This window comes from Sciurus carolinensis, chromosome 13, assembly GCF_902686445.1.
Source record: "Sciurus carolinensis chromosome 13, mSciCar1.2, whole genome shotgun sequence".
Taxonomy (NCBI): domain Eukaryota; kingdom Metazoa; phylum Chordata; class Mammalia; order Rodentia; family Sciuridae; genus Sciurus; species Sciurus carolinensis.
In genome coordinates this window covers 32,187-46,912 of record NC_062225.1, presented here as the reverse complement: position 1 = coordinate 46,912, position 14,726 = coordinate 32,187, and the positions used below count along the sequence as shown (strand labels likewise).

At 63.6% G+C, this 14,726-nt stretch overlaps 1 protein-coding gene across 2 annotated transcripts; it reads left to right on the top strand.

The window, feature by feature from the left end:
- The first annotated feature begins 1,305 nt into the window (after positions 1-1,305).
- Thnsl2 (threonine synthase like 2) lies at positions 1,306-13,502 on the top strand. Of its 2 annotated transcripts, XM_047523146.1 has the most exons (10): positions 1,306-1,481; positions 3,706-3,862; positions 4,023-4,255; positions 4,395-4,589; positions 4,874-5,026; positions 6,019-6,249; positions 9,332-9,480; positions 9,580-9,705; positions 12,113-12,264; positions 12,535-13,502. In XM_047523146.1, exons 3-10 carry the CDS (start codon positions 4,033-4,035, stop codon positions 12,779-12,781), a joined length of 1,476 nt encoding a protein of 491 aa, XP_047379102.1. In that variant the 5' UTR covers positions 1,306-1,481; positions 3,706-3,862; positions 4,023-4,032; the 3' UTR covers positions 12,782-13,502. The 2 variants fall into 2 exon arrangements, with proteins under 2 accessions (XP_047379102.1, XP_047379100.1); XM_047523144.1 differs by lacking the exon at positions 3,706-3,862.
- The last annotated feature ends 1,224 nt before the right edge of the window (positions 13,503-14,726 follow it).

The following is a 14,726-nucleotide window of genomic DNA, read 5'->3' as shown; positions in this document are numbered from 1 at the left end:
AGTACATTCCACTCTGTGGGAATGGCCCCTGACCCTCTTGTGCTGGGAAGGTCAATCCACAACCCAGCAAAACCAGGGCCTCCCAGGCTCCCTCCCTCTTCCTCCCAGAAGAAGAGTCCAGCTAGACTACACAGTCAGCAGGGGCTGCAAAGACTCGTGCAGCCATGTCAAGTGGACCAAGTTTGAACAGTAGGAAACTTGAGTAAGTAGAGATCACAAGTTTAGAAAAATGTCACCAGTAAGGAGAATAAAAGGGAAATGGGGAAACAGTAAAAGTCCCACATCTTTCAACCCCCTGAGGCTGGGGACAGAGCTCCCGCAGGGGTGACCCAGCCCCAGCAGGAACCGTCTTAGATTCCACCTATCAGGTCCTCTAACTCTGCAGCTTAAGGGAGACCCAGGGAGTGAATGTGAGGATGTCAGTCACTGTCCAGGGACATTTGGGACTATCTGGAGGTCACTTCTTTCCCCGAGTTCCAGTCTTTGGTCCTAAAAATAAATCAAGGAGCAGACCTTTTTTTTTTTTTTTTTTTTTTTTTTTTTTTAATCTTAAATCCTAGAATAGTTCTACACTAGTGTCTCCCTATAAAGGACCTCACCCCACCCCACCATACTGAGGATCGAACCCAAGGCCTCATGCAATGCAAGCTCTACCACTAAGCTATATCCGCAGCCCCTAAAAAGGATTTTTTTGAGCTAAGGTGATGTCCCTCATCCTGTGGATCCCAGACCCAGCTTAGCAACAAGGCACCTGCCCAATTCTCTGCTTTTGCAATGAGGGTCATGAAGCCCAAAGTAGGGAAGGGACTTTGTTTTTCCCATCTTGCCCTCTAGTTTCTCATGTGAAAAAAGCTTTTCTAGCTGCTGCAGAGGTAGAGAGCCAACACTGGAGCCAAGAGCAGCCCCTCTAGTGTGTGAGGTCCACCCCCTGCAGCGCCTTCCCGCGCCCCGCTCCTCCCGGTCCTGAGCCCTACTCCACCCTCCCGCCCCCTCCCGCCCCTGCCACGCCTCTTCTCGTCCCTGCCCCGCCCCTCCTGCTTCCTGCCCCTCCCTGCCACGCCCCTCCCCGCCCCTGCCACGCCCTGCCCCACTCCCTCCCGCCCTCTGCTCCTCCCTCCTGCCCCAGCTCCTCCCTCCCGCCCCCTCCTCCTCCCTCCCGCCCCCTCCCGCCCCCTCCTATCCCCTCCTCCTCCCTTTCCCGCCCCTCCCGCCCCAGCTCCTCCCCCTGCTCCTCCCTCCCCGCCCCCTCCTAATCCCCCGCTCCTCCCCCTCCTCCTCCCCCTCCCGTCCCCGCTCCTCCCGCTCCCGCCCCCTCCCGCCCTCTCGGCGCCCTGCTCCCTTGTCCCGCTGTCCCCGCGTCTCCCAGTCCCGTTTAAATCCCGAGCCTTGGCTCCAGCCTGAGGCTCAAGCCCTGCCCGCCGAGGGGACTCGGGAGCGCGGCGTCTGGAGCCCCGAAGGTCCGCCGCGACCTGCGTCCACCGGTAACCGCGCCGCCCGCGTCGCCGCGCCCTGCCCTCCGCTGCCTCTCGGGCGACCCTCGGCCCCTGCGGCCGCGCTGCCTCCTGGCCGCGGCCGGCCTCTTCCTGGGCGCCGGCAGCTCGGGGGAGGAGACGGGCTCGCTCTGCGCCCTCTGCGGGGCCGGGCGGCGCGGTGTGTGCAGAAGCTGGGCCTGGGGCCTAGGCCTCCCGGGTCGCCTCCGGGGCCCAGACCCTGCCTTGGGCTCCGCGCCCCGCCGCCCCTCCTCCCGCCCGAGCGGCCTCGACCCCAGCACGGACGTCCCGACCCGCCGCCTTCCCTTCCTGCCAAGTCTCTTCCCCACGAGCTCCTCTTGGGCTCGCTGGCCTAAGATTAGTTATCCAGGTGGTTTCAGAGTTTCTCTGCGCCGTCTTCACTCTGAAACACGCTCCAAGGGAGTCACAGGGAGAATTATTACAGTAACAGTCTAGCGGCCACTTCGTCCGGTTCCCCACGAATCAGTTCTCTGCTAGGTGACGCTGGTGGCAGCTGATTCTGTTTCCGCACTTCTCCTTTACGCTGAACCTACCATGTGTGCTGCTCTGTAGGGTTTTCTGTGGTCCTGGGAATGCTGCCCCTGAGGCCCTTGGACTGAACAGGGACAGTCCTGCCCCCGAGGAGCTGGACCTGTCTAGTCACCCACAGGTGCAGAGCCCAGTCGGCCTCTTTCCTTTGATCCTGGACGGGCTACCTGTCTTCTCTGGCCCTCCTCTGGTGCCGAGCAGAGCAGACCCCAGTACCCCGCGCGCTAAGTGCTTCCATTCCATCCCGGAAGGACGTTCAGAGAATATTGTCTGCTTATAAGCCGCCCTGGTCCCTCTACGCTCTCTCTCCTCGGCTCCTACGGGTGCCAACCCTCCTGTTCCTCGGGGCCTGGGCAGGTTGTTGGCCCTGGACTTGCCGCAGTTACAGAAACTCTTGTCTTATTGAAGGCACTTCTGCCTCTGCCTCTTGACCCTGCTCCTCTCTCCCAAGACGCTGTGCCTGCTCTGCAGAGCCACTGCAGGTGGCCGGGGAGTGGCCCCGATTTCTTGTCTTTGACCTGGACTCCTGTGGAGGGCGACCCCTTGTTTACCAGAGAGGGTCTCCACGTATGCCCATTCTACCAGCTCGAAAGTATCTGTCCTTTCACTTTCAGAAGATCTGAGGTTTGAAGGATGGAGCCCATCTCTCTAAACTGCATGACCCGGCGCGGGCAGAGGCGCGGGCCTGGCAGAGCAGCGTCAGAATGCGGTGTAGGAGGCCACCGTTCCTCCCGGTCAGCGTCAGCCACACCCACGTAGAGACCAGAAACTTTACCCCGGGGCCAGGGTCCCCTCCAGCCCCGGCAGCACAGAACAGTCTAGGGTGCCAAGAACTGTCTCGTCAAATCCCTCCCAGAGTTGCTGTGGGGCTTTAACCAGAGCCCCTAAATTCACCGCTGTGATTTCCCACGGCCATCCAGAGAAACAGCGGAGTCCACGCCAGCCGCCGGGGCAGGTGGCGCGTCAGTTCTGCCCGCCAGCCTCTGGGACTAGGTCGGGAGGTCAGGCACCGTTATCAAGGAGGGTGCCAGCCACACCGCTCGTGTGGGATGAAGGGTTTTCTGGAACACGAGACTTCCGGTTTTAACCAGGCAGGTCCCAGGCGAAGTGTGATGAGCGGCTCAGTCTGTTTTCAGTCCTGGCCACAGCCGGGCACCCTCCAGGGCCTCCTAGTCAAGGAGCCTAATGTAATCCATCCCGCCATTTTAAAGCTCCGAACCTGGTTCCAAAGAAGGAGCAGAGTCGAGGTCCACTGAGTGGATTCCACTGAGTCGAGGTCCACTGAGTAGATTCCGCTGAGTCGAGGTCCGCTGAGTCGAGGTCCACTGAGTGGATTCCACTGAGTTGATTCCACTGAGTTGATTCCACTGAGTTGATTTCACTGAGTCTAGGTCCGCTGAGTTGATTCTCTGAGTTGATTCTCTGAGTTGATTCTCTGAGTGGATTCTCTGAGTGGATTCTCTGAGTGGATTCCACTGAGTGGATTCCACTGAGTTGAGGTTCACTGAGTGGATTCCACTGAGTCAAGATCCACTGAGTGGATTCTCTGAGTTGATTCCACTGAGTCGAGGTCCGCTGAGTTAAACGCAGTGTCTGTAAGTAACTGTGGAAGGTGGCGATTGAGCCGCAGCAGGCCGGTTGTTCTTCCTCCCCGGGGCTGTCGCAGGGCAGCCATGCTGTGCCGCAGCTGCATCCCATCCAGGGCTGCCTTCCCATGGTGAGGACTGAGCTCCCTTCTTGTCCGGCTTGCTCCGGCACCTCCCCTCCAAGGTGGCAGTCCAGGGATGTGTTCCTGTGGAGGGTCACGACTTGCCGTGTGCCAGGTGAGGCTGGCAGAGGGCTGGGGAGTCTCCTGTCTCCGGCCTGGGCCACACCCTGGTGCGTGGTGGCTCCCAGGCCAAGGAAGGGCTGTGTGCTGCGGCCTCGCGTGTGGGGTGCTGGGAGCTTGCAGACCAGGTGCCTCTGGGGCTGTCCCCTCTGCAGCCTCCAGAGCATGTGGTACGTCAGCACCCGGGGCATGGCCCCGCGCGTCGACTTTGAGGGAGCCCTCTTCTCCGGCTACGCGCCGGACGGCGGCCTCTACATGCCTGAGGACCTCCCGCAGCTGGACAGAGAGACCCTGCGGCGGTGGAGCCTGCTCTCCTACCCCGGCCTGGTGAAGGAGCTGTGCTCCCTCTTCATTGGCCCTGAGCTCATTCCAAGGGATGACTTGGATGGTGAGCACCCCGCCCCGCTCAGCCCCCGTGCGCTGGAAATCCACCGCCGGACGGCCACGTTTCCCAGACCTCAAAGCATCCGAGAGCCTGGAGAGAGGGCGGAGGTGACGTGCTCCTCCGCTGTGCTCCCGGCCCGCAGGTCTGATCGACCGTGCCTTCAGCAGATTCCGCCACCAGGACGTGGTCCGTCTGAGCAGGCTGGCGCGCGGGCTGAATGTGCTGGAGCTGTGGCACGGGGTCACGCGGGCCTTCAAGGACCTGTCCCTGAGCTGCACGGCTCAGTTCCTGCAGTACTTCCTGGAGAAGAGGCAGAAGCACATCACGGTGGTCGTAGGTGCGGGTCCTGGGTGAGCGCTGGAGCTAGGGCCCCTTGGGCAGCGTCCCCCTGCGGGCGCCCTCCACTGGCTCCTCTCCTCTTGTGCCACGGGCCCCTTAGGGTCTGGTGCAGGCTGAGGATGGTCTCAGGGAAGGATCTGTGAATACACAGACCCTGCAGGTGTGCGGTTCCCAGCCGGCCCAGGTCCTGAGCTCCCACAGTCCCTTCCTGTCCCGAGGGTTAGAGTGGCCTTGCTGCATTTGGCGACCTGCTCAAGGGAGGGCCGCCTTCTTGTCACCCAGGAACTTCCGGGGACACGGGGAGTGCTGCCATCGAGAGCGTCCGGGAGGCGGAGAACGTGGACATCATCGTGCTGCTGCCCAAAGGCCGCTGCTCGTGGACTCAGGAGCTGCAGATGACAACGGTGCTGAAGGACAACGTCTACGTGTTTGGAGGTGGGTGTGAGGCAGAGGCCGGGGAGCGAGGTCCTGCTTGGGACCAGCCGAGCAGCCTTTCTTCTCCTTCCTCCCGCTTTCCTGCCTTCGGCGGCTGTATTCCGGGGTCGGTAGCTCTGCCCGGGCCTATCTCTGGGCAGGCTCCTGGCTACCCTGTCTCCTAGTTAACGGAGTGACAGACACCCAAACCCCAGGAACAGCACCACGCAGGAAGCGCAGGTTCAGAACCACGACCCGGGAAACGCCACTGCCGTGCCGGCTCAGTGGCTGCATCCCGTGAAGATGGCCGTGCAGGGCTGTGGCCCAAGCCCAGTGACCGGCCCTGTCCTCAGACACTGACGTTCAGTGGGCCCGAACGTGTTGCGTACTCAGGGGACGGTGCTGCTGCGGGTCTGGCCACTGTGCGCCCTCACTGACCGCGCAGGCAGCCCAGCCGTGCGGGGCGCAGCAGGCCCAGTTCTTGAGATGGGCAGCTGCTCAGGACGCCTCCTGAGGACCCTGAGAATAGGAGCATTTGCGCAGCTGGGGAGGGAGACACCGCCTCCCAGGTCGGACCCTGGGAGGGGAGGCTGGGGCGGATGGGGCCCCACCCAGGCGGGAGCAGGAGGGAAAGCAGCGGGGTCCTGGTTGGGGTTTCGGACCCCGAGGCCTTGGGCAGGTCCCAGGGGCCTGCGGCCGCCCCAGCCCCAGCCCCAGCCCCGAGAGCCGTGCAGCAGAGGGCCAGCCCCTCACCGTGCCTCAGTGAGTTTCCTGCCCCTCCGTGGAAGGGTGGGAGCAGGCCTGGAGCACAGAGTCCTGCACGGGCAGCCTGACTGCACCTAGCAGGGGAAACGCGGCAGACAGTCCTGGCCCGTGTCTGTTCTCTCAAGCGAGGGTGGGTTTGCAGGAAGGCGGGGCGGGCGACGGTGTCTGTCCGGAGCCGCTTACCGAGGCTGGGCGAGGTGGCCGGCCCGCCGCCCCGTGCTCCCGAGCGCCCCTCCGTCTCCCGACAGTGGACGGGGACAGCGACGAGCTGGACGCCCCCATCAAGGCCGTGCTGGCCGACGCGGCTTTTGTGGAGAAGCACGGTCTCCTGAGCCTGAACTCCCTCAGCTGGTCGCGGGTGCTGGTGCAGATGGCCCACCACTTCTACGCCTACTTCCGCTGTGTGCCCTCCTTGGGCGTGTGCCCCCTGCCCACCGTGGAGGTGGTGGTGCCAACGGGGGCTGGTGGGAACCTCGCGGGTAAGGAGGCTCCGCGGGCCGGTGGGCTTCCAGGGAGACCCCGCGGCCCAGCCTCCGCAAACTTTGGCCGGGAATGTGGGGAGAAAGGTCGCATCCTAGCTCCGTCTCCACCACGCAGGAGACGTTCCGCCCCTGCCCCACCTTCCTGGGACCTTGAGGGCTCTTGCCGTGGAGGGAGGGTGAGGGCCCTTCGCTGGGCTCCAGCGGCCTGACCGGATAGACCCAGCGGGGCGTGGAGATGCAAGTCCAGGGGCTGGCCGCCCAGCCGGCGGGCAGCACCCTCTCCGAGAAACCGTGTCCTTTGCTCTGGCGGGGCCAGCTGTTGCTGAGGGTCACGCCGCACCAGGGCACAGTGTGTTCCTGCTGCTGGCACCCAGCCCAGTGGCCACGTGAGGCAGACTCTGCACCTAGGACTCTGGCCCGGTACCAGTCAAGTGGGCGTGGGGTGGTCCTTCGACTTGGGGTTGGAGCCCGGGTCGTTCTCTCGGGACTGCTGTGAGTCACCAGTGAGCTCCGCGTGCACTTGAACCTCTAAAGAGGCAAGTGCTGGCCGGCTGGGTGGCTTCTCGGTCACTGTGCACGTGGGTGTTGCATGTACGCTCAGGGCCTTTTGTAAAGTGGTGTAGTTTTTGCACAAGGCCTGCACACACCTCCTGCAGACTCAGGTCCCTCTGGATGACACCTTACAGAATCTAATGCAGTACGTACAGAGGCTGGGTCGCCAGGTGCGCGCACACGCCTGTAATCTCAACAGCTCTGGAGGCTGAGGCAGGAGGATCCTGAGTTCAAAGCCAGCCTCTGCAACTTAGCCAGGTCCTAAGCAACTCAGCAAGACCCTGTCCTTAAATACATAAATAAATAATGAAATACGCCGGGGATGTGAGCCAGTGGTTAAATGCCCCTGGGTTCAATCCCTGGTACGAAAAAAAAATGCTGTGAAGAAGTTGTACCGTTTAGGGAGTAACGGTAAGGAAGAGACTTCACACTGTTGGTACAGATGCCATTTTTAAAAGAACACTTGGCCCGAGCTCCGCTGAGTCTGCAGATGTGGAGCCCTCGGATGCAGAGGCTGAGCGAGCTCTTATCTCTACTTTATAAGAGGAATCGGGGCCATGAGGTTAGCTTGTCCCTGGTCACACGCTGGCTGTGCGGAGCTAGGACCACTGGAGGGCCGGAGCCAGGTCCTCACCAGCACCCGAGGCTGGTGGGCACCACAGATCCTGTGACTGTGTGGCCTGGCTTCTGAGGCCCCGGGCGGTTTAGGTGGGACCTCGAAGCCTCTCTGGCCAGGAAGCTCACCTAAGGCGTAGGTGCAGGGAGCAGAGCCCGACCCTGAGAGCTGAGTGACAGCAGGTCACTCTCCCCTCCACTGACTGGCACAGGAGAGAAGGGTGGGGCGGCCAGGCGGGTCAGCTGCCTGGCCCGTGGGCCGGAACCTCATGCCTTCCCCTCGCCCTCCAGTCAGGGCTGCACGGATGGGAGCACCCGTGACAGGTGCCAGCTGCCTGAGTTCGGTGCCAGGCTCCGTGGAGGGTCCTGGGGGCAGAGCATGCGGCGCCTGTCCTGCTCTGCCGGCCTCTGTTGGAGGCCCTGGGACCCCGAGCTTCTGTTTCCCCTCCATGTTCAGGGACACCCTCACGTTCCTAAGGATGGGGTGACGTAGGAACGGGGAGGTGCCGGGCGCCGCGGGAGCCCTGCTAGGGCGGTGCCCCAGGCCCTCACCTGTGAGCAGCACCCTGCCCGCCTGCCCCAGGCCCTGGCTCCGACTCAGGGTCAGGGATGCCTTGGTTGCACCTTGTAGATGAGACCTGCTGTGATGGGCACGGCCATGCCGTGCTGCCCCGTCCACCCTGGGCTCCAGCCCAGAGCCTGACCCACAGCCCCTGATCCCAGGAAGAGTGAGCCCTGGACTTGACGGGCACTTCTCGCACCTCGACTGCCACCGAGCAGGCTGGACAGGTCATTTGACCTCTTTCTTGGGACTTGCCTTTCCTCTCCTAGAAGGGGTGGCCTGTGTGGCGGGTGGCCAGCGTGTGGTGGCCTCTCGGCAGTTGTGGTGATGACCTCTCTGTCTCCGCTGCTGCTCGGTTGGCGGCACACTCACGGGTTGTAGGTGTGCCCGTTCGTGGTTCTAGTACTGAATGTGCAGAGCTGTGCGGCCACACCCCCCACCCTGGGAGGAAGCCCTGTCCCCGCGGCGGTCGCGGCGGTCACCCCCTCTCCCAGGAGCCTCCGCCCCTCCGCCCTAGGTGACTGCGCATCCCTTGGGTCCCTAGAGTCTCGGCTGTAGGTGTTTAGTAGAAATGGCATCAGTGTGTGGCTGGCTGTTGGTGCCGCCCTCGGTCACTTGGCACGTGGTCTCCAGGTGGCTGCAGGTGGCACCGTGCGTGTGTTCTGCGTCGGCGTGTCACGCCTTGCTTTCCGTTGGCCCGCTGAGGGGCCCTGGGGTCATGCTGACGTTCGGGGCCCGTGGCATCGTGCTCCTGGGAGCGTGTGTCGGGGTCTGTGCCGACCTCTTTTCATTTCTTGTACGTGTCTCGGGAGTGCAGTGGCTGGGTCCTGTGGCAGCTCTAAGTTGGACATTGTGAGAAACTTGCAGACTGTTTTCCAAACTGGGGGCGCCATTCTGAGTACTCCCCAGCCACGTGGGGCTCTTCCAGCTTCTCCAGATCTTCACCGACAATTTTTAGGGTCCATTTGTGATTCTAGCCGTCCTAGTAGGCATTAAGTGAACCTCGTGAGGTTGGGGTTGGCGTTTCCCTAGCGACTGACGATGCTGGTGTTGTTTGGTGTGCTGGTCGTCAGCATATCTCCCGGGAAGTGACCACTGCGCTCGCTCGCCTATTCTTCAGTGGAATCATTTGTACTTTTGGTTTAGTTGTAAGAGTTCCTTATAGTTTCTGGATATAAGTCCCTATCAGGTGCGTGATTTGCGAATACTCTCCCCATTCCGTGAGTCTGCCCTTCGATAGTGTCCTTCGAAGCATGACGTATTTAGGAAGCGTCAGAGTCTCCTGGTTTTGGTGAAACCCAATCTCATAAAGTTTTGTTGTTTCTGAACGTGCGCTCTGTCCGCCTGGAGCCGGGTGCGCTGCCGTGAAGATGGGCCTGCCCGTCCGCCTGGCGGCGGTGGTGAACCACAACGACATCGTCCACAGAGCCATCCAGCAGGGGGACTTTTCTCTGTCTGAGGCCGTCAGACCGTCCTTGGCGTCCGCCATGGACATTCAGGTGGGCTGGGGGAGGCGCGCAGTCCTGCCCGGGTGTCGCGGGTGTCGCGGGCGGGCTGCCTGCGTTGCAGGGCCTGGCCGCGGACTCTGCTCTTCCCAGGTGCCCTACAACATGGAGAGGATCCTCTGGCTGTTCTCCGGCTCCAGCGGCCAGGTGACAAGAGCCCTCATGGAGCAGTTTGAAAGGACCCAAAGTCTGCAGCTACCTGAGGAGCTGCGCAGCAAGGTCGGCCCCACCCACTCGCCACAGAGAGGAGAGGCCTGAGCCTCTCGGGCTTGGGAGTTGGGGGTGTCAGTCCGCCCTTCCTCTGCTGCGACTTAGAGACCTGACATGGGCGGCTTTAGGGGAGGAAGAGTTTACTTGGGAGCCACGGTTTCAGGGGTCTGGGCCCATAGGCAGCTGTCTCCCTGCCTCGGGGCTCAAGTGAGGCAGAACAACATGGCGGGAGAGGGTGGCAGCTCACAGGGATCAGGAAGCAGAGAGAGAGACTCCACTCTCCAGACACAAATACGCTCCCAAAGCCTCGCCCAGTGCCCACCTCCCCGGCCGCACCTCCCCTGCCTCCAGTTCCCACTCAGCTGGTCCCTGTTGGGGGTTAATTCACTGACTGATTGGGCTCAGGCCCTCGGAACCCAGTCACTCCTCCGCTAACCCTCCTTGCATTGTCTCACGCGTGAGCTGTAGGGGGACACCTCAGACCCAAACCGTCACGCGGGGCAAGGGAAGGAGACGCTTAGTGTTGGAGGGCCTGCTGTGAGCCGGACACTGCTGCGAGGGTTAGCTTGTTGGGTCAGACGGGCAGTGGGAGACCAGGTGGAGCCCGGTGGGCTCAGCCGGAAGCCCGCTGAGACGCGGGGCCAGGTTTTAACACTCTGCCTCAAATCACTTGCTGTAAAATGGGGATCGTGGCAACTCTGCCTGCCAGCGTCGCCGTGGGATTTAAGTCAGATCACGCAGGGCCTGGCAGCGGGGGGCCTGGTGCAACCCCCGCGTGTTTCTGTTTACCGTGGCTGTTAACGTCCAGCCCAGGTGAACCGGCGCTGCTGTCTCTGTCTTAGAGGAGGAGGCCTTGCCTGTTTTAGGGACCCCGTTGGAAAGCCTCGCTGTTGCTCTGAGGCCGCCTGGTGACAGTTACTTACTGCTCGTACAAAACAGAATCTCTGAAGTCCTCTTGGATTTTCCCCCAGGGTCCTCAGGGCGGAGGGGCCCCCAGGGCAGTGCCTGCCTCTGGCCTCCTCCTGAGCCTCTGCCCGTGGACCTGGACTCTGCCCTGCGGCTGGGCCCTCGGGTGTCCCCTCTCTGCCTTCCCAGGTCCTGCCCCAGGCTCCCCACACCCCGTGTCCTCGGGCTCTCACGTAACATCCTTCTGCAAGTCCAGTGCCCATTCTGGGGGCCATCCTGTAGCCTGGGTGATGCCCTTGCAGGCCAGAGGGGAAGGTGCCTTTGGAGTCCGCTTCTTTTGACTGACCATTTGGTTCGGGGTTCGACATCGCCTCCCTTCGCCTCGGGAAGACGGGCTGTCTCCATTTTTGCGTTCTCGCCTGGCTGGGCGGGAGGAAGGACTCTGTTTGCTGGCTGTGCCGTCACCTCTCATTGGTTCATTTATGTCATGGTCCACGAGGCACCAAGAGGTGTGCCAGGTGCCGGGGAGAGGGACGAAACAGCTGTGCTGGCCGAGCCTGGGTCTCCATGGTCCAGGGCTTCCCAGTGCGCAGGAGGCCTGGGTCCATCAAGCCCCCGCACAGAGGCGGGGGAGGAAGCAGGGAGATGGGCGGTCGCCCTCGGAGCCCCTGGGGCGGGAGCCCGGGAGCAGAGGCCCAGGCGGCTGTGGCCGGGCGCCCGGGGTGTTCGGTGTTGTGAGCCTGTTTGTCCTAGTCAGCTTTTTGGCCACTGTGACAAAAAAAAAATCTGACCAGAACAATTTTAAAGGAGGAGGCGTTTATTTGAGGTCTCAGGGTCTCAGAGGTCAGTCCACAGAAGGCCGGCTCCACTCCTCGGGGTGCAGGCGAGGCAGGACTTCATGGCGGGAGAGGGTGGCCGAGGAAGCAGCTCACACGATGGTCAGGAAGCAGAGACCCCACTCACCAGAGCCGGGCCCCTGCAGCCTCACCCCCGCGGTTCCACTCAGGGGTCGCCGCCCTGGGGCAAGACCCCGACCGTCATCTCCCCTCTGACGCTTCCTGCCCGTCTCACGCAGGCTTTGGGGGACGCCTCACATCCAGACCATAGCAGTGTGACACATTTTCAGAGATGGGTCAGGCAGCGGTCAGCGGGTGGGGGGTCAAGAAGGGGCCCCCCGTGAGTCCAGGAGGCTCCCTGGGACAGGTGCTCCTGCCCGAGCGGGCGGGAGCCACTCGGAGCACAGCGGCCACTGCGGTGCTTGGCCCGTGCCCGGGGCTGAGCGGGGCTGCCACCCGAGAGCTGATTCAGGGCCACTTGCCCTGCGCAGGGACTCAGGGGACTCAGGCCCGCGCTCCCTCCAGCCGAGCTGCTCGCGGCCAGCAAGCCCGAGGCTCTCCCAGCCGACACGCACTTGAGTCCCTGGTGTCCACCCGGTTGTGTGGCCTGGGGTGGGGTTCAGTCCTCCTTCCTGCGTCCCCCAAAGCTGACCGGCTGGCCCTGGGCCCTTCAGATCTCCGAGGCCGTGACGTCTGAGTCCGTGTCGGATGAGGCCATCACCAGAGCCATGGGCCGCTGCTGGCGGGAAAACCAGTACCTGCTGTGCCCTCACTCGGCCGTGGCCGTGAGCTACCATTACCAGCAGACGGACGGGCAGCGGCCCAGGTACGGCCTTGGCCCTGGTTCTGGGGCTTTTTCTCTCAGGGGCCTCGCTCCTCCCCAGGCAGGGGAGGCAGGAGTGTGGGCCAGGGGCCTTCACGGGTGCGACTGGCGCCCTGAGAGGCTGCCGTTCTCGGAGGAGGAGGGGGAGGAGGTGACCCCCGCGGCCGCCAGCGGGGCCTCCAGCCTAGGGCACGTCCAGCCGCCGTCTCTCCTCCCCGGGCGCCCGTCCTGCCCTCTCCTCCCCCGCCTGCTCCCAACTGCCCTGGTCCTCAGCCCTCCCAGGTGCTGCCTCGCGCCTGCCTCCGCAGCCAAGTTCCCGGAGGCCGTTCTGGCTGCCGGGCTGACCCCGGAGACCCCAGCGGATATCCTGGCCCTGGAGCACAAGGAGACGCGGTGCAGCCCCATGCGGAGGGGCGACGACTGGACCCTGATGCTCCGGGACACCATCGAGCGCCTGAGCCGGCGGTGGAGGGCCAGCGCCTCCCGGCAGGGCAGCCTGGCTGCAGGCGGCTTCCTTTAGGGGCGTCCCGGAGCTGGGCGGACCCGCCAAGCACGGCACCTGGCGGTTCCCAGGACTCGTCTCCACGGCGCTCGCCTGGACGCCAGGGACGTGGAGAATAGACATCCCGAAACAGTGAGGCCCGAGAAGAGGAAAAGGGCGTGAACGCAAAGGCCAGGCACTGAGGGCCTCCGCCCCTTCGCCCGGGGTTTCCCAGACTCCACTGCAGGGGGTGTTCCGTCACCTCCAGAGGCGGCCCTTGGTGGCTGTCCACAGGCCTTGACCGAGGCCCACAGCCCTGAGTGTCCAAGCAAACGGACGCACGCCCGCTAGGCCACCCCTGAAAGCAACCTGTAAACCCAGCCCCTTTCCTTGTCCAGTGGCTCGTTTTCCGCCAGGAGAGCGCGTCCCTGGCACCGTTGCGTCCCCAGCACCACTGCGTCCCCAGCACCACTGCGTCCCCAGCACCGTTGCATCCCCAGCACCGTTGCGTCCCCAGCACCACTGCGTCCCCAGCACCACTGCGTCCCCAGCACCGTTGCATCCCCAGCACCGTTGCGTCCCCAGCACCACTGCGTCCCCAGCACCACTGCGTCCCCAGCACCGTTGCGTCCCCAGCACCACTGCGTCCCCAGCACCACTGCATCCCCAGCACCACTGCGTCCCCACCACCACTGCGTCCCCAGCACCACTGCGTCCCCACCACCACTGCGTCCCCAGCACCACTGCGTCCCCAGCACCGTTGCGTCCCCCGGAATAAAGAGCTGAGGTCCCGCGCGAGGCTTGCGTCCTGCCTGGTCTTTTTGTGCTAACAGGACGGAGCCCAGGGTCCACTGCCCCGCAGGCCCCGCAGGCCCTGGCAGAGCCTAGCGGACTCGCTCTGGAAGCAACCTGCTTGCTCAGCGCTGGAGGGTGGACATCCCGGCTGGGCAGGGCAGCTTCCTCCTGAGGCCTCTCCCTGTGCCCTCAGGCTCCACGGGCTCTTCCCGAGTCTGGTCTGCACGTCCTCCTTCTGTCAGGACTGTTGGCCTGGGGACGGGCAGCTGGGGAGGGAGGAGAAGCAGGGCAGGCGTGCAGCAGCCTCGCAGCTGTGCCAATGGCCAGGCGCTGCCCAGGCAGAGGACAGGTTCCCAGGGCAGGCGCAGGTCCCTGCCACCCTCCCTCCCTCTGGCCTGGGACCTGCTCCCGGGCCTGAGCATTCCCCAAAGGCCTGAGCCCCAAGGTGGCTTCCCTGAGAGCGCTGCCCGCGACTGTCCAGCAGGAGGAGCTGCGGGCCGGCAAGAAGGCCGGTAGGGGCTGGGCCTCTGGCCTGCTGGCTGCAAGAGACCCTCCTGGATTCCCGACGGCTGCCTTCTCCCGCTGGGTCGGTCACTGCCAAGCCCCTTAGAAACCAGCGCCGGGGGAAGCCTGGCTCCCAGGGGTCTCTGCTGTGAGCAGAGCCCCCTTCACTCTGCAGCTCTCTGGAGCTCAGTGACCAGGGCCAGGGCCCTGCAATAGGCGCCAAGCGGAAGCCCCAGCTGGAGACCCGGCCTGGCCCCGGCGCCTGCCCCGCCGCCTGCCTGCAAAGCGGCCTCGACTTGGGCCTGGAGTTCCCGTGGGATGGGGCCCGGCTCCCCACGGTGCTCCTGCCAGCAAGGGTCACCCCGGGTGCCAGCCGCCCCTCCACAACCGCGCCCCCGGATTCTTCTGAAAGCCCGTGAAGCCCCACCAGTGCCGCCCACGGCCAGCAGAGGGCAGCAGAGCACGCCCCAAGCCTCCCGCCCACCCGCTGGCAGGTCCCTCCGGGAATCCACCTCACGGGCCCCAGGTTGTTCCTCCTCCGTCTTTAGGTGGAGGGGATTGAACGGGGTGCACGCGCTCTACCACTGAGCCACACCCCCTGCCTCCAGAGATGCTTAAGAACTCGCTATTTCTCTAATTCAGCATCGGGACCGCCCTCCTTTTAAAGAGATCACAGATGCCTCCA